Here is a 27,754-nt window from a genome sequence, read left to right as displayed (position 1 = left end):
TACTTGGAACAGAGTTATATCTTGACAAATCAGAAGGCTGCTACAGCATAATATGAAGAGCCAAGGTTGCGCCACCAAGGTACAGATATCAGCAGGCATTACAGCATAGAGAGAAACTACACAGTCAAGGCAAACACTGCCAATATCATGAGATCAGCACATTGTAAGACACGATACATCAAGCATTGGTTTTCCTTTTTGAGACTACATGTCGAACTTTATTCATATGCAGGTGCATTTCAATCACAACACCTCAGCCCATTTACTAATACTGGCTATCTTCACTGGTGTATTACTCACACTGTGTTTGCCAGTGTTGTCACACATGCTAAGCGCTTGCAGTGGCTGTGCAGTGTTGTCAGCGTAATAGGGGAGCACATGTATAAACAGATGCCCTTTTTCAATGCGCATCCTAATTGACTTTTGCTATAAACATGTCGATTCTTGCATGACTTGATCAATCTCAAAGTGTACATAGAGCATCAACTCCTGTTGTTATATGCAGTGCATATATATGCATGTGGGGGGGTGTCTATATATATATATAGACATCCCCCCCCCCACGTGTCCAACTCGTATTTGTAGAGTTCTATAGGAGTGTGACATTAAAATAAATCAGGTCTACACGAGATGAGCAATGCTCTGTGTGAAGACTACTGATGGTACGCAGACGGCAGGTAGGAATTTATTAATGTGAGTTTCACAAGCAGAACTGTGACATTTGGGAAGCTGCTTAAATGTTAACCATGAGGCCACAGTGTTGCAGAGGATGGTGGTTTTGTTGCATAGCAAGACAGTCATAGGTTGAAGTCCATCCATGGGTACTCTGGTTTTCTCAAAATGACTAAAAACATGCATGCAATGGAAAGCAGCGGCCCTAAATTGCTCATAGATGTGAAAAGATGTTTTCTGTCTCCCTGTATTATATATCCCTGTGATGGACTAGCGTCATGTCTGGGGTCCAGAACAACACAATCCAAAACTGGATAAAGCAGTGTAGAAGATGGAGAGACATGGGTGTAAATGTCATTTAATGTGAAATACAGTAGATGACTTTTTCATGCACTAAATATAATTGTGAATTGCAGTTACAAATTCTTAGAAACCCTCTTAAACACATATCAGTCTGCTTGGATCTTTAGTAAAAAAGGCCTGTGGAAAATGCTTTGTTGTATTTTGTCTGGTTTTGTTTACAGAATGCAAAGAAAGGTTAACACCCACTTAAAATTGTACAAAAATAAAACACAATTTAAGAAACCGTTATAGAATTTCCTGATACATACAGTGACACATTCAAACATCTACATCTTGCAAAAAAAACCAAAAACAAAATAGCTGACATTTAGTGGCCAAGTGCACAAGTAATCTCCTCACTTGGGATGTTCAGGTTATCGGGGAAAACCCAACTACTGATGTCATAATTTCCTGGTATTATTTATCACATATGAAAAGGTTGCGGTGTGCTTTTATCACAGAAAGCCTTTCTAGATCTCTAAATATAGGAAAGAGGAGTTGCACACAAAGAAACTCATTTATTGAGGAGCGAGTGGGTCGTTTTCCAATGGAATTGTTTGTGGGTTGACTCCCCGATGTTTCCTGCCCACTCCATGAATCAAAGTGTCCTTGAGCACGGCACTGAACCCGATTGTTCCCAATGGAGGTTGAGCATCTTGCACGACAGCTGTCGCCATCAGTGTGTATCTAACAGTCGAAAGAGCTATACAAGTGAAACATGTTCACTATCTTTGGCTACCCTGGAATAGTGGCTGACAGAAGACGCGTCGTCAAGTCAGTTTTCACCGAGTCCTCATCTGCAAATCTGAGCCAGTGGAAAGTTTGCGTTCGACTGCCAGTCGTACTTTTGTCGTATGTCATCAAATGTCTTGGTCAGGGATTCAAACGTTGGTCGTTTATCAGGATCCGCACTCCAGCACTGCTCCATGACTGTTTTCACCTGTTGGTGGAAAAAGTAGGTTTCGAGTTATGGGGAGGCCAAGCAAATGTCTTTTTTTTGTTTTGGGCAATAATGTTACCTCATGAGGGCATCCGTTTGGACACGGTAAACGCCGATTCTTCTCCAGCAGTTTTATGAGTGCCACTACAGTCATGTCTCCGTCATCTTCCTTCATTTCATTGTACTTCTACAAAAAAAATTATAAGTTTTATTATGGATTTTAAAAGGTGGCATGCAAATTTATTCAACTACTCAAAAGCAAAACGTTCACATGGTTTATATAATGACAACAGGCCAATAATGACTTACTGTTGGAGGGCTTCGGCGAGACTCACAGCGAGTCAGGACCTCATAGAGTGTCACTCCAAAGGACCAAATGTCAGAGGAAAAGGAAAATTTACTTTCCTTCAAGCATTCAATAGCGTACCTGCAAAGCGTGTAATTTACAATTTAGTGGGCCGTTATATAACAAGGCACTGGATAACACGGTTTGGCGCCGCATGAACTGACCAGTAAACTGGGCTGTCGCCGTCCTCACGGACACGGTAGTAGATCTCTCCCTCGGGGATGTATTTTGTCAGGCCAAAGTCGCCAATCTTAACCAAGCCTTCGTTTTCCACTAACACATTGCGGGCAGCTAGATCTCTGTGGACGTATCGCTTTGAGTGCAAGTAGTCCATCCCCTTCAAAAGAGAGATAGAATGTGTGAGGAAAATGTGCACTGCAGACTGAACGCAGTTGAGCATATTGAAAAATTGACATATCCTTTGAAGTTTCACATTTGTCAGTTTGTATCATGCTTGCGGTATTCCGAAGCATGACAGTGTCAGTCTATTGCAGTGATTCAGACTGAAAAGGGGCTAGAAAAAAAAAAAATACTTGGGTTGACATGAAATGTGTATAGACATGCATTAATGCACAGAAACTTTTATGAAATCAGCATCAAGATGATGTATTCATATTTAGCCTCACAGAGTACCACCCATACAAGATGTTTTTATGAAGTGTACTTGAAGGATAATTTTGTGACTTTGCTCACATCAAAAAGAAAAATAGTCAAATACAAGTGAATGAATCAATGTCAAACCAAGTGGCACGAAATGTGATTTGATCTTAAAGTGACAGATTGACCTTATGCTTCCTGCCGCTTTGATATGGCACTACTATTAATCGAAAAATGCTGATTATTTTGAATCAAGGAAAACTCTATCTGACGCGTTGGCGGGTTTTCAAACCCGCATATGTGCGCGATGGGCATATATCTGGAGTTGAAGTCAAGTCAATTTAAAGCAACTGAAGTAAAGCGACGTGGCAAAATACATTTAGTAAGTCCCAGGCTGAGAGAAATTGGAATCCTATCAAAATATCTGTTAAGTAAAACTATATTTCGCAGATGATTTAAAGACTTTTGGGGTGTTATTATGAAAGATCAATAAAAAACAACTTAAATAGATTTGGTGGCTTGTTGAAAACTTCACTCACCTGACAAATCTGCTGAGCAAACATGAGGCACTGAGGCACGCCAAGGTTACGGTTGGGAAGGTATTCTCGCAGACTCCCCAGCGGAAGGTACTCCATTATGAGCTGCACCACTTGTCCTCCTGTCATCGAACAGTTCGTCAATGCTTTCAACTTTCTGTTTTCAATATTTCTTGAAGGCGAGCACAGCCCGTTGGCCATGTTGGCACTGGAGGTGCTCAGCATGCTGGCTGCTAAAAGCTCAGAATATTGACATACAGTGGAAGCAGTGGTGCACTTCGAATAGATTTTCAATGTTTACAGAGGAACAGCGGGGGCCACAAAATTGATTCCCTGGATAATCAACTGAGCACCAGTTTAAGAGTGTGGTACTGAGCAAGCACACCTTTGAACAGGCAGGCGCTGTATGTAAAACGTGTTTAAGCAAACACATTTAAAGTGGACAGATGGCAGCTGCGGACTTACCCATCTCAGTACAACAACCCTTGTACTTGACAATGTTGCTGTGATAAAGTGATTTCAGGATCTCGATCTCTTTTATCCAGCCATCTGGCACATGGCCGTTCTCTTGCTTCAAAGCCTTCACTGCCACGCGCTCGCCGGTCCCATCGTTGGCTGGGTCGTACAAGTAGAGGGTAACCATCCCGAAGTGTCCCTGTTAGCAGAACAATGACGATTGCATTAAGCACAGAGGAGGGGGAGAATAAACAAAATCTCCCAGGAATGTGATATTCAAACCCACCTCCCCCAAGTCCCGCATCTTTCTCAGGTAGCGTTTATGGAACACACTGGGATCCGTGTTTGGAAGAGTTTCACTGGGGGAAATATCAGGATCTGCATGCAGAAGTAAAATCTGTTTAGTAAATGACATTCAAAAAAAAAAAAAAGGACGAAGGAAAAAGATGAAAAGTGAACATGGAGTGAGGAAGTGAATACTGACTTTTTATCATGATTTCTGTGAGTTCTCTGAGCACAGTGGGGAACGAAGGCCTCTTCTCAGGCTCATAGGTCAAACACATGCTGATGAACTGGGCCAGCTCCTGGGAGGATGGTTCAGGTAAGCGGCCCTTTTGCTGATAAAAGCGCTCTTTCTGTTTGGGGTGAAAAAGGCTGCAGCATTACAATCAGAGGTCGGGAGGACAATACTGGCAGGTGAAGCTTTCAGTCGATGGAAGAAAAGTAAAGGTCAAAATGCTGTGGCCCTGCCTCAGACAATGTGCTGCCAGTCATGGGGAGATCGCCGTTGTTGCAGATTTCGAGTAGCGTGACGCCAAAGCTCCACTGGTCAGCAGCATTGCCAATGGGAGCACCGCTGTCAACACACTCGGGGGCAATCCACGGGATCCGCTCCAGACGCTCTGCAGGGCAGAACGGCAATAATAATACAACAGAATTTAGAAATACAGGCTTTGTATCATAGATGGTCTTTTTTTTTTTAGGCTGTCAAATATGCACAAACTGACAGAAAGTTACAAAACTGGCCCTTCTCATATCTTGTTTCCTCACTCAAAAAAACAAAAAAACAACTAACAAGTGTACTTAAAAATTACACTTCCAGGGCAGTTCTTTCACTTTGGTGGGCTTCAAGCATCAGTTCATAAGCAGAGCAACACGGCCGGAAACAGATATCATTTCCTGTTTCCTAAATCTGATCGAAATGACACTGAACAGGATGTCAAATTAAGAACATATGCAGCTGCCTGAGGTGAGAGATTCTGAAATTCTTGTGAAGCTGGTTCAGTATTTATGACACAGAGGCTTCTGCTACCGACCTTCCCGTGAAAGAACGTTCAGGGCTATCCCCGGGTCACTCAGCTTGATGAAAGGAGTCGTGTCGGGCTCTAGACCACGTCTCGCCACCAGAATGTTGTTTGCGCAGACGTTGCCATGAACCAGACGTTTGGTCTCCTGGAACAGTTACATACAGCATTATTGGGACTATTGGGAATGTTATAGCATAAAGTATTTTGTAAAAAAAAACAAACAACAAGTGCAATAGCCACTGTGCACGAGATCGGACTAAAAAGTTGGTATCTTGATAAAAAACTGCACTATGTTTCCTTTTGTACAAAATGGCTCCGCTGGCTTACTGCAGCTAATGGGTCACAAGACGATAGTATATAGAAATACATTGTACAAAACTCTTAAGTCCTCCAGTATGAACACTTACCTGGGTGATTATCGAAGTGAATTGTTATAAATCATAAATATGTGACTCACAGTAAAGAAAGTGGAGTTTAAACTCACAAGATAATTGAGGGCACTGGCGAGCTGTTTGGCCACAATGAATTTCCACTGAGGAGTCACAGCTGTCCGCTCTTTGCGCAGGAAAACATCTAAAGATCCGAACTCCACGTATTCTTCTACCATGATGTCTGTGAAGGCAGGGACAGCTCTGAGAGGAAGCATGCAATTCAAGGCTGAGCTACAGGACTCACCTGTTTCTCAAATTTGACTATAAACATTGACAATGTGCATGAAGAGGGAAGTAGTACACGAGCAAAGGAGAAGTGCATAAGTCAGACTGAGTGGCGCAGTTGCTATTACTTTCCAATCCTTTGACTGACACGCCATGAATAAACACCAGGTGACTGTGGGATACTTGGCTCATGAGGCTTGCGGTTTCAAAGAATGCCTATAAGAAAAGAGGATACAGAAAGGCTTAATAATGAAAATGTTAACAATTGACAGCAATTTCAGCTCTGCTAAATAACTTGATCATTACAAATTGTGCACAGATCACATGGCTTACGAGAGCAATATCTTTATGACTTTGGTCTAGGATCTTGAGAACCACTCGGATGTCTCTCCGATCCGCCTGGTCGTTGTTGTTGAACTCGTCGTCGTCTCCTCCCCCACGTACGAGCAGGCGTCCTGAGTAGATGTTTGTTCTGGTGCCGCGACCCAAATGCATCTCCTGCGCATTAACACAACATTTCCCAGCGTCAGTTACAGACCGAGGGGATACGAAAGCCTGTGCGACTACAAACGTCGCGAGTCGTCACCTGTATGATCTCTTTGTCCTTGATCTGGTGGAAGCGTAGCTGGGAGAAGTTCAGGGAAAGGGAGTTCCTGTGATGGCAGTGTTCAACACCTTGCCTCTTCACCAGGAGGTTGGATAGCTCTAAATGATGCAACAGCCCAACAACAACAACAAAAAAACCTGTCAAATAAAGCGTTGCACAATACAGAGGAATCTAAAATGTACTGGAAGAGTCTCACAAAACCTCCTTGTCTTGGCAAGCAGCACTTTTTGACGGTGAAGTTCTCTGAACCAGACTTGAGTACAAAGGTCTTGAGGCTTTCGGTGAGCTCCTTCAAGCTGGAGAATTCTCGATCCCAGCCCTCCAAACTGAACACTGATCCCTTGTGCAGAATACGGAACTGCTTGTGGCGCGGCGTCGGACCGCTCTGTGGATGGACACGCAGACAGACGCACATGCAGGAACTGAACATTTTCTCCATAACTGCAATGCAATACTTTTCAGGGAAGAGCGTGGGTGTTGACTCACCTCATTTTTGTTTAGCACAGCTAGAATGATGCGGCGGTAGTCGAGAGCACTCCAGCGAAGGAGGAAGGCTCCCTCCTCTGCTGCCTCCTTTTTCAGCTTAAGCAGCACAAAATCGTCACTGGAAACACATCAGAGTAATGATATAACATACTGTGCTGCTATACATCCTGCTGGAGTCTGAATGTATAAGAGTAAAAAAAAAAAAAAAAAAAAAATAGAAGAAAAAAAACACTCACTGCAAAGGCCCATGCAGTAGATTTGCTTCACCCAGCACTACCCTTGGGGGAGCCACTTCACGACTAAGATAGTGGTGGGCGTCTGCAGTCAGTCGGTAGTATCCATCGAGGAGGGAGATGAAGGAACGGGCCTCCTGGCTGGAGTTCATTTGAACCTCCTACAGACGTGCACAGAAACACCACTAGCTTACAATCAGAGCTCCCACCTACAACCACATACACATACACATTCAAAACATAATAAAAGGCCAAAAGCGAATCCAAGAGCCGGAGCTCTTATCATCACACACGCATGCAGAAATGAAGAATGTAACAAAATAGACATGCACGGCATACGGTACAGTCTATTCCACTTCAAAGACCAAACAAACAATCTGATCAATAGAAAGACTAATGTGAACCATACCAATTGGACTAATGCACCGCAAGCACATTCACCAATCAAATTAATGTATTGCAGCTTTTACATTAAGTCATAAACAAGTGCTCTCACCATACACTGATTGTCCTGAGTGCTAATGTGCACATTAGCTTCAGTAATGGCTATGTGAGTTATTTCAGGGAAATCACAAAAGAGAGTCCATTTGTTGGGAGTGTTTGCATTCTGAGGGCCGATCTGCTGCTTTGTTTTCTTCAGGTCATCGTTCCTGAGGTAAGGGTTTGCCTTGGCCTTAGAAACGAGAGAGAGAAAGGAAATGTCACGTTTCGCCAAAACCACAATGTGATACAAAATAAGCCTACGAGAATCTTAAAACTGTAGTCTAACGAACCTTCTGAGCCGTCACCTTCCTCCAATGGATCCCCTTGGTGCCAGACACCATCATTTCATGCGTGGCCGGAGCGGCAAAACAGTCTTTGGAGACCCCCTGGGCGTGGGTGGTGTTGGAGTAGGAGCTGATTCCGTCCCCATCCTCGCTCAGCTCAAGGTGAGCCACGGGGAAAGTCTCTGTGCCAAAAGACGGCGACAAGTGTTCCAGAGTGGAGATGTACTTGTACATGATCTCCTGGGGAGTCAGCCGGCCTTTATCCACGGTGTGCTGCTGGAAGCACCGCATGAATTCTGCAAACACCCGACGGATCCTGATCTTGGTCAGGAAGTTGTCTTTGGCAATATGCTTTGCAAAAGACTTAGGAATGCAGCGCAAGAAGCTGGGGAAAAAAAAGAGAAGTGTAAATACAGCAAGTCAATGAGATTAAAAGAAAAGTGGATAAGTGAAAACACTACAACACTTAAGACCACAATGTATATATTTTTTTAATCAAGGATGAATTTAGATATCACAATGGTAATTCAATCGTAAATTTGCTGTGGCAGAATTATGTCTTAATGCACAACCTTGGACACATCATCAGGATTCTAATAAACATGACATTTTAACAAACCTCACAGCCCATTTACATGCAGACTTAAAATCGGATCATTTGTGAAGTGTTTAGAATATTCAACTGATCACGTAAACAACATTACAAAACATTGTTTTTTTTATAGGAGAACTGCAGTTATCTAATAAAGCACAACTCTCCAATGTCTTTGTTTTCATTGTTTATATTTGCACATGTTTAAGGAAACAAAATATGAGAAAACAGTTACACCATGACCAAAAGACATCAGATCACGGAGTGGAGCAGTGGAGCAGTGGGAAGTTGACGAAAAGATTCACAGCGAGCACAAAGATAGGCGATGCCGTGTTCAACAAGGCAAGAACAGATGTTTTGAAAATAACAGGAAGTGTGAGTCTCACATCACTGTGTACACACAACTACTCAGAACAAAGTCGCAATAATGAACTGAAACCTGTTGACCAGTTCCACCAACTATTACATTCCTGAAATGCATGTATAATTGCACCAAAATGGGTTATTACACAACTATGATTGCTCTCAATCTGTTTTTCAGTGAATCAAGATACGACCTACAACAGCAATAGTTTGTAGGACCTATACAAGTCTAATCAGCTCTGGCGTTCACAAGTGATTTATGACCATATGCTTATGATAGGAGTTGAATTAAAAAGAAGGCCCTTTGCCCTCCTTGAGGTTCGTAAAGTTAAAGAAAAGATTTCTCTCAACAGCCCACCACAGGACTTACCTGACTTTTGCAGCCACGTCTTGTAATGTAGACTCAGTTTGTATCGCCTGGTGTGTGAGTTGAAGAACTGCCATCCCCAAGCACTCATTTTTAAATCGACTTATTTCCTCTTCTGACTGCATATTTTCCATTTGCACTTCATTCACAAAGTCATATTTTGCCTGGTTTGAACACAGAGGAGACCGAGAAGTTGGACTGAGGTTGTCAGTTGGTGTTTTTTCTTCAGTCAAAATGCACAAATCAGGAATGCCATGTTCAACACAAACCTGGGAAAACAAATACTCCAAAGAGGAGATTTCAAGCAGAGGGGAACCCCCCTGGTTTGTGCCAGACTTGTGTGCATGGCGACAAACAGTTGGCTCCGGCTTATGCAGTCCGTGCCAATTCCGAAAGTAAAACCTGGATGAAGAGAAACCAGACAAACCGCATGAACATTCCTGCTACTCTCCTCTTGTCTTCCACACAGAGTGTTGAACAAAGACAGACTCACCTCATACAGAAGTGGAGCACAAGGTTGGAGTTCTCCTCGGGTCTGAAGACATGGTTTGGACTGTACCAGCAGCGTGTCAGCGGGTTGTACAGTGCAAACAGCACGTGACACAGAGGGGTTATCCCTGAGAAACAAAAAGTGGAAGTTCACCACACCACGACAATTAAAAAAAAAAAAATAATAATAAAAAAATCCCTTTAATGCTCATGCAATCGCTCTCACCAACAGCCTCTGCAGCAGAGATGCACAGCTCCTCGGCTGTGACCTCTCCAGAGCTGTGAGACAGGTACCTCTCCCCTTCTCGGGTCCAGAACAGATGGACGTGGATGCCCTGACCCTGAGGAGGCTCACTGCTCTCTGGACATGTCCCCGACTTCGACCGACCCCTTCGAGACATGTTGAGGATCCCTTGATCTCTGTCAAGGGGACAAACATTCACATGGATTGAATCACGTCCGCCTTACAAATTGCGTCAAGACGCACATTAAGTAACTTGAAAAGATTTACTCATCCAAGATGGGTTTTTTTTTGTTTGTTTGTTTTTTTATTTACAACTGTAGAAAAGTTAACCAGTTCCGAAATGATAAAGAAAATTTTTTTTTATAATAAATATGAGCGTAAAAACATGAGACGTTAGGACGAATGTGCGCAGGCCTTCCGGGGAAAGGCACATTGTCCAACTTATTGTTTACATGTCAAGCGTTTCACCGCCAGAGCTCAACACCACATGTGATGTTTCTAATAAACAACGACTGTCCCGAAACAAGCTCATAAAACACAAACAACGCATCCGGCCGCAGGGAAATAAACAAGCGCAACATCCGTAAACTTGTGAACACGCACGTCATTTGGCGCATCTTACCGTCAAAAGACGAGCTTTCCCAGGCTGGATCAATCTAACGCGGTACAATCCAGTGACAACTGAGCTACATTATTTAATTGCGAGTGTATTTCCCCTTCGCCGCCCACCCGCTCAGCTTTCTGGAGACGTGTGTGTGTGTGTGTGTGTGTGTGTGAGGAAGAGACGGACGGACGGACGCTTCCCGAAACGCGCATGACCACTCCCTCAATGAACTCCCTCCCTCTGCCCCCGGCCGCCGACTGGAGCGCGCACGCTGCCAACGAGCGCGCACGCCCGTCGGACAACGCAGTAATTCACATCTCGTGGCAATTAATATTTTAAGAACTACGCGAGTATTTGTTTCTTGGATTTTTTTTTTCTGATTTATTGGAGGTTTTCCTTTTTCTAAATATGCTGAAACTTAAATTTAATCTAAAATTTTTCAGTTGCGTTGCTGCAGTCAAGCATTTGAGTGTTTATTCAGGCACAATTCGTGTTTTTAGAATTTTATTTCCTCACAAGACCAAAACAAAGAGTTTGTGAAACCTCAGAGAGTGGATTAAAGTGAAACAACTGGGGCTTCGTAAAAGGTGCTTTCGCACGATTACGGGGCACAAAAATGTGCACAAAAATGTGCACACCAGTACATCAACTTTGATCCTTACGTACAAACGTTTTGGAGAAGGTGGAATCTTGCGGCACAGGTGGTGAGGTGAAGCAATTCATCTCACATTTAATGTCATTAAATATCAACACTTATAGACCCGCGTAAATCATAAACACCCAAGGCTTAAGTGTGTGTGATGTGTTCCTTTCGTGAGCCAATAGTCCTACTACTGAATTTGCAGCACATGTTCATCTCCTAATGATATAAAGCAGTGAAGCACTTGTGACATGGTGTGTAACAATCAATGCAACAGTCTAACTGATTAACACTGACAGTCATACGTAATGCTGCACAATCGACACGCTGGCACGGCTTGAAAATTATGTCAATGGAGATCAGGATAGAGAGAGTTTTCAGGGAGCACAGACATTCCTTGGCCCATGGTGATGACAAGCCGGTACAGATTCCTTAGAGTAGTGCACTTGGATCCATGTACTCAACTGGGTCCAGTATTCCACCGTAGATGTTATATGATTATATATATTTTGTATATATATAAATATACAATATAAATTTCCTATATATATATATATAGGAAATTTTGTCCTTTATGTGTAGGATATCACAGCCATTCCTGCACATGTCAACATGACCAGTCGATACGTCAGGTTTCCTTACTCTGTGGGTGATGAGATGAGGTAATCTACAGCAATGTCCAGTTTTCCAAATGCAGTCGGTACAATTGATATTGAAGTAGTGAAAATTAATTTGTCTCCATGTGAACAGTAAAAATTGTATACAGTCAATGCAAGAGTCATTTGTGCCTCGAACGGTTTCTGGCAAATTTGTCACGATGACCTGGCTCCACACAACTCCATCCTGACACACAGCAGTGTATAGGGAACAGACTGCAGGCATGGCTGGCTTCCTGTATGTGCATAAACCCCTATTGAAGAATTTCTAATGATTAAAGCCCCATTTATCATAGAAGAAAAAGGAGGAACAAAATAAGAGTGGATGCTTCTCCGCTCCTTCTTGGCCTCCTTCCTCCCCCAGAGCACAAGAACTCAAACCTGAAGGTGTCATTTGTAATAAAACAGCAAGTGGATTTCTTTTTTTTTTAATCACCAGTCAGACATTACTTCACACACATTACTCATTATTATATGCATTTGGTGGAGTATGCCTCGGACTTCTTGGATGGTGTGGATTGTGTCCCTCTGCGCCAGCAGGAAAGCTTCGGTCGGGACCAGACCACTTCCAGGTGCATCTTGCGCTTGGGACGCACAGGTGTAGGGACACGCCGCACCAGGAACCTCCTCGTCACCCCAAGAGTGACTGAGGACGCAACAAATAAGCCCTCGGTGGATTTTCACACATCCCTATTAAAATATCTCATTCATACATTCATTAAACAGATGAACAGATCAACGAACCAGTGTTATTTCTTGAAACGAATGCCTTTTTTACTATTCACGAAAGCATTTACTTCCAAGATCTATATTGTTTGCAAAACCATGACTCATCTGTTCTGGCTCCGGCTCTGTGTCCTCTTTCAAGCACAGACTTCCGACTTTGTTGGATGTGGGGCTGCATGATACTGAGAATATCAGTTTCTCCCTGTGTGTGCAAAGGGTTTTGTCTGGGTACTCGTGTTTCCTCCTCCAATCCAAACACATGCGCATTAGCAGAAGTGATGGCTCTGAACTGCCCATGTGAATGAGTGGGTGTGCGGCGGTCTGTGGGTCGCTCTGTTCTCGCTCTGTAATGGACTTGTGGCTAGTACAGGGTGTACCCTGACTTTCACCCAGGGTCAGCTCGAGTCGAGTGTAGATTAATGTTGAATGTGGGAGACTGAGAAATTATGGTGCATGGAGAATTTGTAAAAGTTGATGAGCCGGTCATTCAAAAAAAAAACCACAAAAAAAAACTACTTTGAAGCCAAAAATGACACTTGGTATTTAACAAGTAATTATTGAGAATATTTTCAAGAAGGGAACTGACTTTTTCAGTTGGATGGATTGAGCGCAACTGAAATCCTAAAAATATGACGTAGTCGTACAGTGCAGAGTTTAGTTTTGTGCTGGTAAAGCAGCGTTTGGAGCTACTGATGTTAACAGGAGTGATGGAAGTGAGGATGACGGGTCTATCCCCGAGGCTGATGACCATCTCAAGTTTGTGATGAACTGATCATGACTTCGTACCACTGGAAGACACACACAAACACACGCACACAGATTTCCAGACTGCCTGCCAAACCTCATGTCTCTTTCTCACGACTATTCAACCCAAATTCCTAATATGGGAACTTGACTTTACCCACGTAACAATAGTTTACTGCTCCAGCCGTTTCCAAATTTCAGATGTCGTAGTAAACACTTGACTTGCTCCATAGTGAGGAGATCCAGGTTGAATTTAAGGGCTTGTCTTTCTCGTGCTCACATGTCAGGACTCCGACTTCCCGTTATCCAGTTCAAACACATCCACGGCTTCTTAATGATTTTAAATTTCCTGTAATGTGTGAACGTGCGGCCTGTGCGTTTGGCCCGACTGACTGACTCGACCTGTCCTGGGTGTAGCCTGCCTTTGCTACGTCATGTGGGATTGGCTCGAGTATCTGGCTTTTTATGGGGTTTAATGACACCGATGTAAAAATCGAGTTGGAATATATTGTGATCATATTTTTTGAAGTTTAACCACGAGCCTCATAAAGGTTGAACACACATATTGCACCTCAATCACATCTTATTAGTCACACACGGCTGTGACCCTCAAGACTCATTGAGCTGCTGCCTTGTGTACTTTCAGTGTCACTAAATACTTTAGTATGCTGCCATTATTCCTAACTGTAACATTTCATGACACATGACTCACATACTTGAGATGAGAACTATTTTAACACTGCAGAGAAAATATTTGAAGGGCTGATGAGTCATGCACAGGCTTGAAAACCACCTTGCCATTATCTAACAACATATCATCACATTCAATGATATATTGATTTTTGGGGAGGTAAAACTCATTCACATTTTTTTTTTGGGGGGGGGGGTGAGGTGGATTTCCAAATGTTCAAAAGATATCACAAAAAGCAGCTACAAAACCATTACTCGGCTGCCGTGTTATATTGTGTGAATCTGTTCCATCACTAGGTGTCACAATTTAATCAGCTTGCAAATGTTCTTGTTTCATGTGATTTTGCACGTTCTCATTCAAATCCTCGTCGAGATATTGTGAAATCCTTTGTCACTATTGTCCCATTTCTTGTGACAAAAGAGTCGCCACAGTATTTAGTGAGGAGTGTCCAGCACTTTAAGAATTTTACATCAGGAGACTAATATAATACTTCAGGGAGTGAATAAAAAAGCATTTTAATTTCATGATTTCTAAAATAGACAAACCTGTCCAGTTAGATTTTCAGCCATGTGACTGATTTTGCGCATTTAGTTATTGCACATTATTCAAAACCAAGCTCAACAACTTCCACTTTTAAAATAAAGAACAGACACCAAACGTATAGATTTAAATCAGTTTGTACTTTTGTACTTGTGTTTTAATACACACTTTGCATTTTGGAGCTTTATGTGCTCCTTCATAGAGAAAATCTAAGTTCTACATTCCAGCAAAGTACTGAACCTAGACCGCATCGACACAAACTGTATTCTTACATTTCTACCTTTTAAGGTCATGATTTCCAAAGCCCGTCATCCAGATACTGAAACATAACCACGACATGGTCTTTAAAAGATTGAAGATAATTCAAACTTTAATTATCTACGATTGGGAGGGGGGGGGGGGGGTGGATTTCATTTTGGGATAACAAACATGTGGATACATTTGCCACTCATGCCTTGCAAGTCAAACAAAAGCCTGAATTTTTAGAAACTTTGACGATAAAAGTCTGACAGCTATGAACCAACCCCGATGACGAACGAGCTTCAGTGGCGTCCAAAACAACGAAAAAGAGTTCCACAAAAGCAGCAGTTTCTGTTCTCAGCATGATTTACTAATGCGGCACAGCTGTGTAATTGAAGTGGGCGCTAATCCCTTGATTCTCGGCTGTAATATTACACATAGGGTCGCAACAGAGTGGCTAAAGAACGTTGGTTAAAAAGTGAAGTTGGTTTTGGTCATTCCTTCTTAGGTTCTTCCTGCTCCTGTTTCACCTCCTCGTAGGTGGCTTCTTCATCCTTCTCGTCGCCGTCGTCCGTCTTGGAGTTGGGCACCCAGAGCCCCGAGTCGATGCACCGCTTCATGTGAATCTTCGCCTCCTAAATCATGTGAAAACATAAAGATGATTTACTTTATAAAACAACAACAACAACAACAAACTCCTCTTAAAGACACAAAAATAGAATGTAAAAACTTACCGTTGGATCCATTTTACTAATGACGTCTTGTAACAGTTGGATATCTTTATCATCGAAGCATTTCTGCATCTCCTGCAAACGTTGACACCCTTAGTAACGCGTCTCATACGAACACAGGCTTGATAAGAGGAATCGGCAGACGACACGAAGGCTGTTGGAACTTACAAGCGGCAGTGATTCATACACGTCGACGGGATCCAGGCCTCCAGGTCCCAGTCGCTTTTGTCGCTCCTCCTCCTCGTATTCCTTCATGGCCTTTTCTATGCGGATCTTTGCTCTGCCCTTCACTCGCTCCTTGAAGGATTCCAGCTCGTCATTGAAAGCATCTTGGTATTGCTGGTCTGCCGTCTGTGAAGGAACAAAAACGCTCGATGATTCAGAAGCTACGGGGCATGAAAAATAACCTCACTGCCTTGACCCGGCCAACTAATTCGCACGTCGACATTTTTCACCTTGCTTTGCTGCCTTAGCCCACTTCTTGGGTATGCACATTACCAACACGTCTTCAGATAGAAATGTTGCCCTAAATACCACGTCTTTATTCAGTGTCTGAGTTTGTGTTTGCCAATCAGAGTCGGTCACCTTGATCTTTGCAAAAAACTGGCGAAAGCAACCGCGGGGATCCATTTTAAGGCTTTTTGCCAGCTCTAAAATGAACTGCATGACGATGGTCTGGTGAGCCACTTGCTCCATCAACGCGCGTTTCTGCAAAAGAGGATTTGTCTTTTATTAATCGTGTACTAAATTCCCATTACAGAGGGCATGGAGAGAATTTCTTTTTTTTTTTTTTTTAAGCAGAAGGTAATAATAGTATACAAACTCAGTATTTTTTACCTCCTCAACTTCAAGGTCAATACACATAATGACCAGGTAGTTGGCGGTCTCTTCACATACTAGATGGGGATTGTCAGAAAGGTACTTCTGACTGTCGTCCCAACGTCGCAACATTCCTATGGAGGGGGGAAAAAAAAGTATGAGGAAAAATAACAATATATAACAACTATATAACAAGCTATCTATGAATGTATAGACTTACCAAAATGTTTGATCTGCTTCTCGTATTTCTCCACAAAGGTTTTATGCTTTTGCTCCTTCTCCTCTTCGGTCTCTTCAGAGGCATCAGGCTTGGCGTTAACAATACTCTATGGAGGGTTCAACAACACTCATTGGCCTTTTTTTTTTATAAGTCTTCTATAAACAATGTCTGAAGCATTAATTACTGAACGTTTCAAGCATGTTTAGAACTTTATTCAAGAATGTGCATTGTTTATACACCAATATTGACTAATTCGTGAGAAATATAGTCACACTAGCGGCAAGAGAGATAAACAGTATATTGGAGTGTTGCAAATGTATTCAATAATCTTAGATGGGGCGTAATATAAATAACGTTGAACTGAGATTTCTAACAAACTTGATAAGGTGACATCCCCATCCTCTGATGAAGCGTGTGGCTTCCAAGTGGGCCTCACCTTACTGAAACCTTCTTTGCTGAGCGTGTCCACATTCCACGGCATCTTCTTCTCCTCTCGGTTGAATTCGTCCACCTTCTTCTCCCAGTCGCGCTCCTCTTTCTTCAGCTTCTTCTCCTCAGACTGGACTTTGCTCAACTCTGGAGCACAATCTGCTGAAATCTTCAGCTCCTGTACTTTCTTCTGAACATCAGTCAACTTGCGTCGACAGTCAGAGAGCCCTTTGTTTAACTCGTCGCCCTTCTTCTGAAACTCGTCCATCCTCTCCACTCGTGCCTGAAGAACAAATAGCACATCAGTTCCAGCCCAAACTAAAATAAATAAATAAATAAAAATAATCAAAACAATAACTGCATTCATAGCCAAAGCTGGAAAAGCATTTTTGTGAGTTTATCCAACAACAACCTTGACCCAACACACGAATGAAGCAATAATAATAGTTTTAGATTGTAGGGATCGTCTGAGCAGAACAAACAGGCCCAATGTTCACGTATAATGTGAACACGTTATGCTTTTTAAACCGCATTTCATGTGCGTGTTAAACGCGTACCTGGTGTCTCCACCTGAAGAGGCTGGGTGTGTCGATGTTCGGGTGGGTATCGTCTTCATCGTCCGACACCTCGATGTGGTCCCACACGCTGTAGTCTATCCTGGACATCCTGTCTGAGAAGCCCAATGCTAACGGCTGTAGCCCGGGACAGTGCTCGGCTAACTTAAACGAAGCTAACTAGCAGTTTAAAGTCAACAGAGCATCAACCACAGGAGCTCTGCAGCTTCCACAAGTCTGTATTTGTCCTCCTTGTGGCAGCTGGCTGTAGCGAGGCGGCAAAGATTGAGATATTCCGCCCAATAAGTGAAACGAGCGCTGTAAATTTCTAGAAAAGACCCAACCACAAATTTCCGTGTGACGTTACGTGCGTCATGACGTCGAGGGGATTTGTTACGCCGGAAGTTGGCGCCTTCAAGTCCCTGCATTGCAATAACAGAACCGTATTTTTCTTTCGTCTCTACCCAAACTTACATATAATTAATAAATAACTTGGCATAAAGATAAAAAGTACATATGCTTAATATGTATAATGTACGTAAAGTACAATATGTCTGATTTTATTGTTGAGATGTAATAATAATAATAATTATTATTATGTATTGATAGAGCCTTTCCCCAGGTTCAAAAATATGTCACTTATCAAAGCAATTAAATTAGGTTAATAGAAAGCAAAACATAAATAAGATCTTACAAATGCAAGGCAAGATTATTTGTGTAGCAGCATGGAGACACAAGGCAAATTACAGTGCTTTTCCGTGAAATAAAGGAAATACATTAAAACGATTAAGAAAGACATAGACAGGAGGAAAAAAATAAAGTAAATGGCTTATTGAGCTAAGTGATTTAAGTCCTGAGTTAAAAGGAATTAGTATGTCAGCAGTCCTCAGGTGTTCAGAATTTTTTTTACAGGTGAAGAGGGTGTAAATGCTTTCTTGTGACTCTGAGAAAAAATAGTAAACCTCTTCCCGAGGACTTCAGAGGACTGGATGTTTTATATTCTACAAGTGAATCTGAGATCTATTTATGCCAAAGACAATTCAAAGCTTCATGGACCAGAAGTACGATTTTGCAGTGGATCCTTTGACACACAGGCAGTCAGTGCTGAGATTGAAACTCAGGTGTAATGTGTTTTTGAGGACTCCAGACGAGCTTTACTAAGATCTGCAAACAAACGTTATGATAATCCAGCCAGCTGAAAATAAATGCATCAACAAGTTTCTCTAAATCTTGATTGTTGGTGATAAGACGATTTTGTTATTGTCCTTTAAATAATAACGTATTTTCTATTGAAAAGAACATCGATAAGACAATTACAAAATCAGATTATAGCATCTGACAAAATATTGCAAGAATTAAATGATTACCAACCAAACAAGTGTCTGTTAAATGAGATTGATTTAAAAGTGTTGTAACATGTTCCAGAATACATCAAGCATTTCTCCCATAAATGAAATTCATAAATACCATTATTTATAACAAAGTTTCATTCGGGAGTCAAAGTAAATGTAAATTCCGGTTCACGTTACAACTGTACAATAGTCAAGCTTGTTACACAATGAACAAAACATTGATACAATGCATTTTCTTATTACAATCATATACATGTTATGTATCGGGTTTGCTGTCCGCAGGTCTCCGATCTTTGAACCCGGAGCAGCAGATTGATTTTCCAGCCTGAGCTTGACAGCAGCGCCGCATTTCTCTGATCACATCTTCACACATGCTCTCCGCGTATTTGTTGGCTGCGGGAAACGTGAAAAGGCGGTTATCGTTGGTGAACCGTGGCTGCATGTGGAAGCTTCCAAACAAGTCTTTCCAGTACCTTGTAAACACGCCTGAATCGCACATGCTTGCTTTTGACACGGATCTTTCTGCGGCATGTCTGAAAGAGAACGGCACAATGTTTAAAGTGGCTCCTTCCGCTCCGAGGAGCAGGATACAATAATTTAAAAGCGGACTCCCACCTTTGGCAGAAAGTCGCTGACATAAACGCGTTCGATAATTCACAGACCAAAGGTCGTCAGCTCGCGGTCAGCAGATGCGACTTCCGTGTTTTGGTCACGTGACAGACAGAGAGCCAACCATCGTAGAAATATTACAACAGCGACATCTCATGGCGCAAGTGAAAATCGTTTTTGAAAAGCAAACGGGAACTAAGACCAAAATACTACAAAAAAGAAATTTTTTTGACGTAAAGAAAATCCTGCAGTATGTTTTTTTATGATTTACAAAATATGTATGGCGCAGTAACATTGTTTTCCATTTTCTGCCATTACATTAAAGACTATATATAGAACAATTTAAAGAAGCTAGAATAAATAAATAAACACAAGATTAAGTGAACAAAAGGCATGGAGTTTCTCACCATTTTTTTTCTGCTGGTCACGAATTCTATTTGGAAAGAAATGCTGGTGACTTATTAATAAAAAAATTTTTATGTCCAACAGATCCTGATTTGAATTCAGCAGAGCACATATTAGTAAATGTTCTGACACAAATGGTACACAATAAATGAAAACACGTTTTCAATTATGTTTTATTGATAAAGATAAGACAATTAAGAAACTGTTCATATTTACAGTGATGCATTTCTTCTAATTGTTGCTGATAATCTACATTTCTGCAATGTTACAAGACAGGCTCATTAATAGAAAAAGAGTTCCAGTAAAAATATAAATTAGATATAGAATATCATGTGGAAAGCATAAACTGAACTTTATTCTAATCCAATAATGACAAATCTAATGGTGGTTACCAAATAAAATGTATTCAGGTCTTTTTCTCTATGAGATCTAAAAGTGGTAATAAGATAATGAGATTCTTATAAATATCCATTAAGTCGTGAAGGCATTGTCATTTTCATCCTCAAAGCAGCAGTAGCAAAACCCCCAAAGTGGAATTCTTCTTGTGTGTGTGATCTGCTCATCAGATATCAAACACCTGAAGTGAAAGCAAAACAGCCACGCGTTAGGGATTATTGTGCAGAGATAAAGTTTACGCACAGTCATGGCTTCATTACTTTCTTTCTACCTTTGGTCTGTGCCTTAAGAGTGAACTGCTTGCTCTTCTTCTCCAGTGCATTAGAGGCTGTACAGGTGTAGGTCCCCGGGAGCAGTGAGGAAGAGGTAAGAACCGCCTCATCCTCCATCCTCTCCTGCATGGGACTGGAGGACTGCCAGCTGTACACAGGAGCAGGGTTTCCTGTTGCGGTGCAGTTTAAGGTGATCTCCGCTCCAGTTACAAAGTCCAAAACCTCTGGCTCAGGACTGAAGAAGGTGGGAGGAACTACGGAAATGATTAAAACCATTATTCATCATTGTGTCAAATGTGTCAGAACATGTTTTAAGGTTGGGACGGCTTCATGACTCACAGTACACGGAAGCATTAAGCGGCTCTGAGGCCACAGCAGGAGGTGGTTGCGGCCCCTCTGGTCCAAGCTCCAGCTCTGCTACACACTTATACTGAGCTCCATTCTCAGCTTTGGTTGGTGTGACAACAAGGATAGAGGACACTTGGACGGGCGAGGAAGATGTAAGATCGGAGAAGGAGTGGTTATAAACTTCATTTTGCCCTCTGTACCACCTCAGGTTCAGGTATTGAACAGGAGCAATATTCTGCACCTCACAGAGCAGCTGGTACTCTTTTCCTTCTACCATGGACCCAGTGTGGTTCACTTGCTTGATGGACACACTATCAGGCGTTTCTAAATGAACGATACACAAAGTTTTAGGTCAAACGGGCTCATTTGAGTTGTTCACTTCAACAGCAGGTTTCAAGGCAGATCTGACTCACTGTAGAGGACGAGGTTGAGTTTCTCCTCACATTGTCTCGGAGCTGTAAAAAACACGCCGTAGCAGATGGGCTCCTCTATCCAATCAATAAGACTGTCCACCTTCCACTGGACGGACCGGTCCTCTTGTGTGTGCGAGGCACTGATGGCAGACTCCCAGCCGAGGACGCGCACTGGCCGAGTCGCTTCACAGCTGACTGACACCGACTCCCCAAAACCCACCACCACCCTGGAGGGCTTTAGGATGAGGGAGCAACCTTCACCTGACACTGAGACATACAGAGATCATCAGCATTGTCATCACTGACAGTGTCACTATCTTGTTTCTTATTCAGTGCATCAAACTACCTTTTACATAAAATGTTACGACTCCCACAGATGTAATCACGACGGTTAAACAAGGAATATCCTGAAGCTTTGGACTGCTGTCCCACTTCACAAGCAGCCTGCTTTAAATGTAGAATGGCTGAGAGTGCAGCCTTCTTATATATTAACATCGTTTTTAGGTCACATAAAAAAAAAAACAGCTTTCATCTAATTGATCTGTTCTAATTTAGCATTTCCCACTGTTGTATTAACTTCTCAAAATTAGTAGTAATCCCTGTGAATCCACCTCTTCCATTCACTATCACACCACTCTTTCCAAAGACCAAAGCCAGCTGAAACATCACCTATACCCATCATCTATATAGAGAATCATTGGAAAGAATATAGAATGATATTCGGTACCTGAACAAAGCATGCAAAACAACAGAATCCATCTCAGAAAGTTGGTCCCCATGTTATTTTCTGCACTGAGTCGTCGATTCAGGGGCGAGAGAAAGAACATTCCAACTTGAACAACCTTGGCAACTCTGCAGGGAACTATGTTGGAACAAAACACAGTTCCCTCCCAGCTGACTTTTGGGGGTGGGGGGTAAAGGGGAAAGAGGGAAATTTAACAGGTGGCAGCCTTTGAAAACACAGTCGGACTCTGAGTTGTCTTGCACTCATCAGCATTTTCATCTGGACTTATGAGGAAAAATTCTACAGTTACGACGGCAACACATAATCTCAACAAATACCACTTTAACACAGTGAATATGTAACTGCTCACTAGTCAGTTCTTTCATAAGGCAAGAGTTCAAATAATAAAATTACTTTTTTTTTTTTTTTTACCAAATGTTCCCCCTTTTAGTAACATTCGAGCCATGTTGAAAATAAAAAATAAAATATGCTAGTAACTCCAACTGAACTGAAATTACATTCCACTTGGTCACATTTTAGGCCAAGTTGAGGCTGTTTCACACTGTCGGAGTGACGGTCTTATCTCTCATTTTAATGTCAGCTCGTGAGTGGCTCTGGAGGAAAGCTTGTTTTTAGTTCCTCTCGCATGCTCGTCTCCTATTGCTTCTGAACTCCATGCTTTGTGGAAATCCCAGCAGGCAGGAGGATCGGTCTTGTGCAGCGTGGAGCTTGTGAGACTCACACTGTGACCAGAATGCTACACAGCATATCAGCTTGGACCACAACTACAGTACAAGCGAGCGGGTAATTGGATGCCTTTCTGGTGTATTTCTGGAGACCACAGCTGGGAATCTTAATGTACGGGCTACAGTACACATACACTTCACATGCTACTTTGAATATATTGCTCTTCCTACAAGCTGCCTATGGAAACGAACTAAGCATTTTGTGTTTACAATAAAAAGAAAAACGTTTTCAAACTCCATGACTAATTGGGCAACATCCACTGTGCCAGGTTGTTATGGCAACACAGTCAGAGCATACACAAACAGCACTGACGGGTAAAAATCTTGAGTTGAAATGACAGGGACTGAATTAAAGCACAAAGAGTCAGACAAGAAAAAAAAAAAAGGTTTATTGGCAACGACAGGCAGGATACCAGAGACTCCCCTTTACATTCACTTTGTTAAGAACTAATTAGTATTGCAGTCTCAACAGTGTATAATGTAAGCCAGTCTGAAAGAGAGAGAGAGAGCAAGAGAGAAAGAGAGAGCGAGAGAGAGAGAGAGAGAGAGAGAGAGAGAGAGAGAGAGAGAGAGAGAGAGAGAGAGAGAGAGAGAGAGAGAGAGAGAGAGGTCCAAGAGATTGACAAAAGGTGGCAGGGAAACACAGACGGTGGTTTGACTTCGACTCACTCAGTATTCAGCCTAACGTCACTGACAGAGAAGCTGGCTCTATCCAGCGAGTGACACATGAGCCACACATACACATCATACATGAATTATCTCCCCATTTGTTTTGTTTTTTAACTTTAAAACTGTATTTTTACTTCACTTTTACAGCTACTACCTGTCAAATGTTTGCTTTTGAACTGCAGATTTGAGTCATTAGCCAATGTGAGTCACTAATACATATTTTAATATTTAGGTCTCCTCCATAACGAGACCAATTGTTTTATCATTGGAAAATGTAGGCACATGACAGGAAGGGGCACGGTCAGTCCATTATGAGTAAAAACGTATCTTTTACATGTAAAAGTTCTATTAATTAATTAAAAAAACAAAACAAACAATTGAGACGACATAGTTTTTCCACAATACACTGACACAAACTATCAATACTAAAACATTCATTATCGGCCATCATAGGTATCACAGCACTCTGTAACTCTGTCTTTGAAACTCAAGATATTAATTAAAAAAGTAGTGGTTCCTGTGTACTAAGGGGTCAAAACGTGGTGCTTATTCTTGCAGGGGGAACAATCTAACAAACAAGGTAATAATCTGGACAATAAGCCTATAATAGTAGTTGAATTGACTGTTACATAATACCTAAATACAGCTTCTTCCAGTTGCTAGTAGTATACCATAGATGTAAAATAAAGCCACAAGATTACAGAGACTGACCCCCCCATTTGCTGGAGCACTCTACACTAAGCTGACAAACCCAAACTGATAAGCCCTTCACATGTTTTTATTATTCATGCATCCAACGTAGACGTCTTTTTAATGACAAACAGCATACAATCTATTCAAGCCCCTGAGAATAACACGTGGCTCCAGTTTCGCTCTGATAAATCTGCCTTTTATTTGGTGCTGGACAAGTCGGATACAGTGAGTTTATCAGACTTAACCAAGCCATAAGTTCAAGCCCTGAAAAAAAAAAAAAATACAAAAAAAAAAAAGGCTCAGTAAAGCTACAGAATTGAATATTAATGTCCTTTGGTTTAGCTACAGTTGTATACATTACAATTTATTTTCTAATCAACAATATGCAAATGTGCAGGACAAAAACTGCAAAATGTACTACTTTAACAGCCATGAAATAAGAGATCACTCTATGTACCGATGATGTGAATGGAAAATGATTCAATCCAGAGTCAGAGCAAAACTAAAACAGAAAGTCGCTGTGTGGAAAAGCTCTCCAAAAAAAAAAGGTCAGGATGCAGCGTCGACAATTCAAACTGACTGACTCATGCCTCCAAAAGAGAATCAGTGCAGGAAAGAAATCTGAGTCCTCGTCTGCTGCAAAGATTGACAGATTTGCAGTAACTGCAGTGCACTTCAACACTTTTTGGTGCCATAAACAACACTGATTCTTTAAGTATGGCTGTTGAGCATTTTTGAAGCTACAACTGTCAAGGTAGAACAACAATAATTGTGCTTGCGGAACAGATAGACAGCACCCCGAGGCCACAAAAAGGCCTTTTACTAAAACACACCCCTCCACCATTGAATAAGGAAAAAGTCAAGTGTTATGCGGGCCCTTATGAGGTAGGTTGTCCTTGGATGTAGTTGTTTTTGTTGAAAGAAAATGTGCCATTCTGTGTCACAAAAAACAGACCAGAAATGAGGAGGAGGACTCCGAGGGTTACGAACACTCCGAGAATGGCTGCGAAGGTTGTTCGATCCTCTGTGGGAAAGAGAAGTTATTGTTACCAGCTCATCTGTTTACACCCCCCCCCCCCCCCCGCATTCAAACATCGTTAAATATAGTTTAAGGCAGATGACAGCCACTAGAATAGCTTCATAATGTGATTCGACAGCATCAACAGTAGTAAATATTAAGGGAGGAAGATGAGATGCAAAATTAATAAAGTGACATTAACATACCTGAAGCGTTGACGACATAGAAATATTTGGTGCTGTTGCCCAGGGCATTAGAGGCTGTGCAGACGTAAGTGCCTGGAATCTGGAAGGCCGGGGTCAAAATGGGCTCACCGACATCCTCTTGTCCATTTGTCTCTAGAGTAGGGTCTGGAAAGTCCCACCTGTACACAGGCATGGGATTTCCCATGGCAGTGCAGTCTAAACTGATAGTCTTGCCAGCCGGAAGCTCCACAGTCTCATTCAAGGGTTTGTCAAAAGTTGGTGGATCTACATGAAATCAAAAGAGAAACACAAGGAAAAGAAAATGAATCAGTACTTACCTACAGACCTTGCTGCTTGTACTGATAAACACAATGATTTTTTTTTTTAAAACAAGAACTCACAAAGAACAGTCAGTTCTTGTGATTTTGAAGACGTTGGAGTTGGATTCTCTTCAGCCGATCCCAATTTCAACTTTGCTTCGCACCAGATGTCTGTCCCATTGTCATTTCTGTGGGCAATCTGGTTTAACACAGACGATTTATCCACTGGTGAAAGTCTGGGATCATCAAATGCCTTCGTAGAGATGATCTTATTGCCTTTGTACCAGTTTACAAACAGATTATTTGCTGGTGCAACATTGATGACGTCACACTTCATCTGATAGTGTTGGCCCTCCACCATGGGGCCTCTTTCACCAGAGAGCTGAGACATAGACACACTATCTGGCAGTTCTGCAAGAAAAAGTCAAGAAAAAGAAAAAGAAAAAAGAATCAATGACAAATAGCCACATCAGTGGTATTCAATTATCAAAATATACAAACTATCTTACTTACTATAAACTGTGACCGGCAATGTCTTTATACACTGTGAGCTATCACTAAGGAGGTTCACGTAACACTGTGGCGCCAACTCCCAGGTCGCCACAGACTTGATGTCCAAGGGCAAAGAGGAGACATCTTTCTGAAGGCCCGTCCCTCCATAGGTAGACTCCCAGCCTATTCCCTCTATCTCACTGGTGGAGCTGCAAGTGGCCATTAGAGGGTCTCCATATCTCACCACTACTCTTGCAGGGCTCATCTTCAACACGCACGAGGCATTCGCAAGTTTTCCTGCAAAGACGCAGAGAAACTTCAATGTGTACCTTACAAAACGTCACAAGTGATGGAAACAATACGTGATGCACAACCATAGATAGAAAACCCAATTGTTGTTTTTTTTTTATTTCCTTGGAAAAAGAAATCATTAGCTCTGCCTCACATATGATATTTTTTGAGGACCCCATGTTCCGTTCACCCCCCCCCCCCACACACACACACACACACAATGACATATACATTTTACTTTTTTTTTTTAATCCTGAAGTTTCCAACTCCCTGCAAAAACAATAACAATTCATTTTCACAACAACCATTTCCTTCGTGTTGAATTCCGAATGAAAGAAACTTCTGATTTTGACGAGTAGGGCAAAGTTTGAACAATGATTTTCAATCTGATGTTAAACCTATAAATTATCCACAAAAAAACACGCAGGTAAATTGTTTTGATGGCTGATAAAAGCCATTAAAAACCAAAACATAAATGGCCATCAGGTTTGAAGCGGACTGAGAGAAAATGGGCGTAGGCCCACCAAAGAGCTGGCGCTCCAACGATCAGATACAAAAAAGAAAAAAGAAAAAAAAGAAGAGATACAATACCTGAACAAGCACAAACAACACACACATAGAGAGAAAGAGAGAGGGAGAGAATGAGAGATAGACTACCTGTGCAAGCGAATATGCCGCTGAGAATAAGGAGAAAAATCATTCTTCACCAAATCCGCCTCACTTTCACCACGAAATGAGATTAATCTGGTCCCGGACGCACAAACGACGCGCCTTGACCTTGTTTCTTCCGTTCCCTTTCCTTTTCCTTTCCGCAGGACCGCACAGCTCAGAAAGCCCCGAAAGTAAAACTAAACCATGATGCATTAACGTGAAACTCGTAAAAAAAACTATCCTATCAAAGAGCATTAAGTCCAGCAGACGTCCTTACGGTTTCTGAAGTGGTCTGCGCGAGTCTGTGTTAAAGAAATAGTCCGTAAGCACTTCAAACTAATGTTGTTTACAACCTGGACACAGTCAGAATGACGAAGATCTGAGCAGAGAGACTGGAAACAGTTATTCCCTCTTAATATTCCTCATAAGTATTTATTTTTGAACATTTGTTTAAAATTAGGTATTTAACTATGTATATGTTTTTCATACAACTCCCATCATTTAAATGACTATTGTGTGTGTAGCGTTACAGAGATCTTTATCCATTTGTACTGCAAATGTGACTCCAGTTGCAAT

General features: G+C 41.9%; 4 protein-coding genes across 4 annotated transcripts; all 4 read right to left on the bottom strand.

The window, feature by feature from the left end:
* Positions 1-900: 900 nt before the first annotated feature.
* Positions 901-10,752, bottom strand: tyk2 (tyrosine kinase 2). Its single transcript, XM_080511144.1, has 24 exons — positions 10,623-10,752; positions 9,983-10,176; positions 9,761-9,884; positions 9,537-9,669; positions 9,271-9,431; positions 7,952-8,330; positions 7,675-7,851; positions 7,182-7,339; positions 6,946-7,063; positions 6,661-6,844; positions 6,439-6,557; positions 6,186-6,350; positions 5,981-6,068; positions 5,681-5,808; positions 5,206-5,341; positions 4,640-4,791; positions 4,374-4,524; positions 4,176-4,267; positions 3,899-4,088; positions 3,437-3,555; positions 2,465-2,637; positions 2,264-2,381; positions 2,034-2,141; positions 901-1,954 (listed from the first exon to the last, which is right to left on the bottom strand). The coding sequence occupies exons 2-24, from the start codon at positions 10,155-10,157 to the stop codon at positions 1,808-1,810; spliced, it is 3,495 nt and encodes a 1,164-aa protein (XP_080367270.1). The 5' UTR covers positions 10,158-10,176; positions 10,623-10,752; the 3' UTR covers positions 901-1,807.
* A 4,053-nt stretch (positions 10,753-14,805) lies between these two features.
* Positions 14,806-17,939, bottom strand: LOC308141796 (hsp90 co-chaperone Cdc37). The gene is made up of 8 exons (XM_080512020.1): positions 17,598-17,939; positions 17,048-17,323; positions 16,612-16,717; positions 16,410-16,525; positions 16,158-16,280; positions 15,741-15,923; positions 15,576-15,647; positions 14,806-15,476 (listed from the first exon to the last, which is right to left on the bottom strand). The coding sequence occupies exons 1-8, from the start codon at positions 17,703-17,705 to the stop codon at positions 15,336-15,338; spliced, it is 1,125 nt and encodes a 374-aa protein (XP_080368146.1). The 5' UTR covers positions 17,706-17,939; the 3' UTR covers positions 14,806-15,335.
* A 2,590-nt stretch (positions 17,940-20,529) lies between these two features.
* LOC308141754 (vascular cell adhesion protein 1-like) lies at positions 20,530-22,055 on the bottom strand (the record flags this gene model as incomplete). Its single annotated transcript, XM_080511967.1, has 5 exons — positions 20,530-20,537; positions 20,628-20,882; positions 20,968-21,300; positions 21,390-21,656; positions 22,022-22,055. The coding sequence occupies 5 exons, from the start codon at positions 22,053-22,055 to the stop codon at positions 20,530-20,532; spliced, it is 897 nt and encodes a 298-aa protein (XP_080368093.1).
* A 1,175-nt stretch (positions 22,056-23,230) lies between these two features.
* On the bottom strand, positions 23,231-27,344 carry LOC308141975 (vascular cell adhesion protein 1-like). Its single transcript, XM_080512251.1, has 5 exons — positions 27,185-27,344; positions 26,258-26,533; positions 25,826-26,155; positions 25,446-25,709; positions 23,231-25,245 (listed from the first exon to the last, which is right to left on the bottom strand). Exons 1-5 carry the CDS (start codon positions 27,225-27,227, stop codon positions 25,100-25,102), a joined length of 1,059 nt encoding a protein of 352 aa, XP_080368377.1. The 5' UTR covers positions 27,228-27,344; the 3' UTR covers positions 23,231-25,099.
* Between the last annotated feature and the right edge of the window lie 410 nt (positions 27,345-27,754).

The sequence above is a fragment of the Blennius ocellaris genome (genome assembly GCF_963422515.1).
Source record: "Blennius ocellaris genome assembly, chromosome: 16".
Taxonomy (NCBI): domain Eukaryota; kingdom Metazoa; phylum Chordata; class Actinopteri; order Blenniiformes; family Blenniidae; genus Blennius; species Blennius ocellaris.
This window is presented reverse-complemented; position numbering and strand designations above follow the sequence as displayed.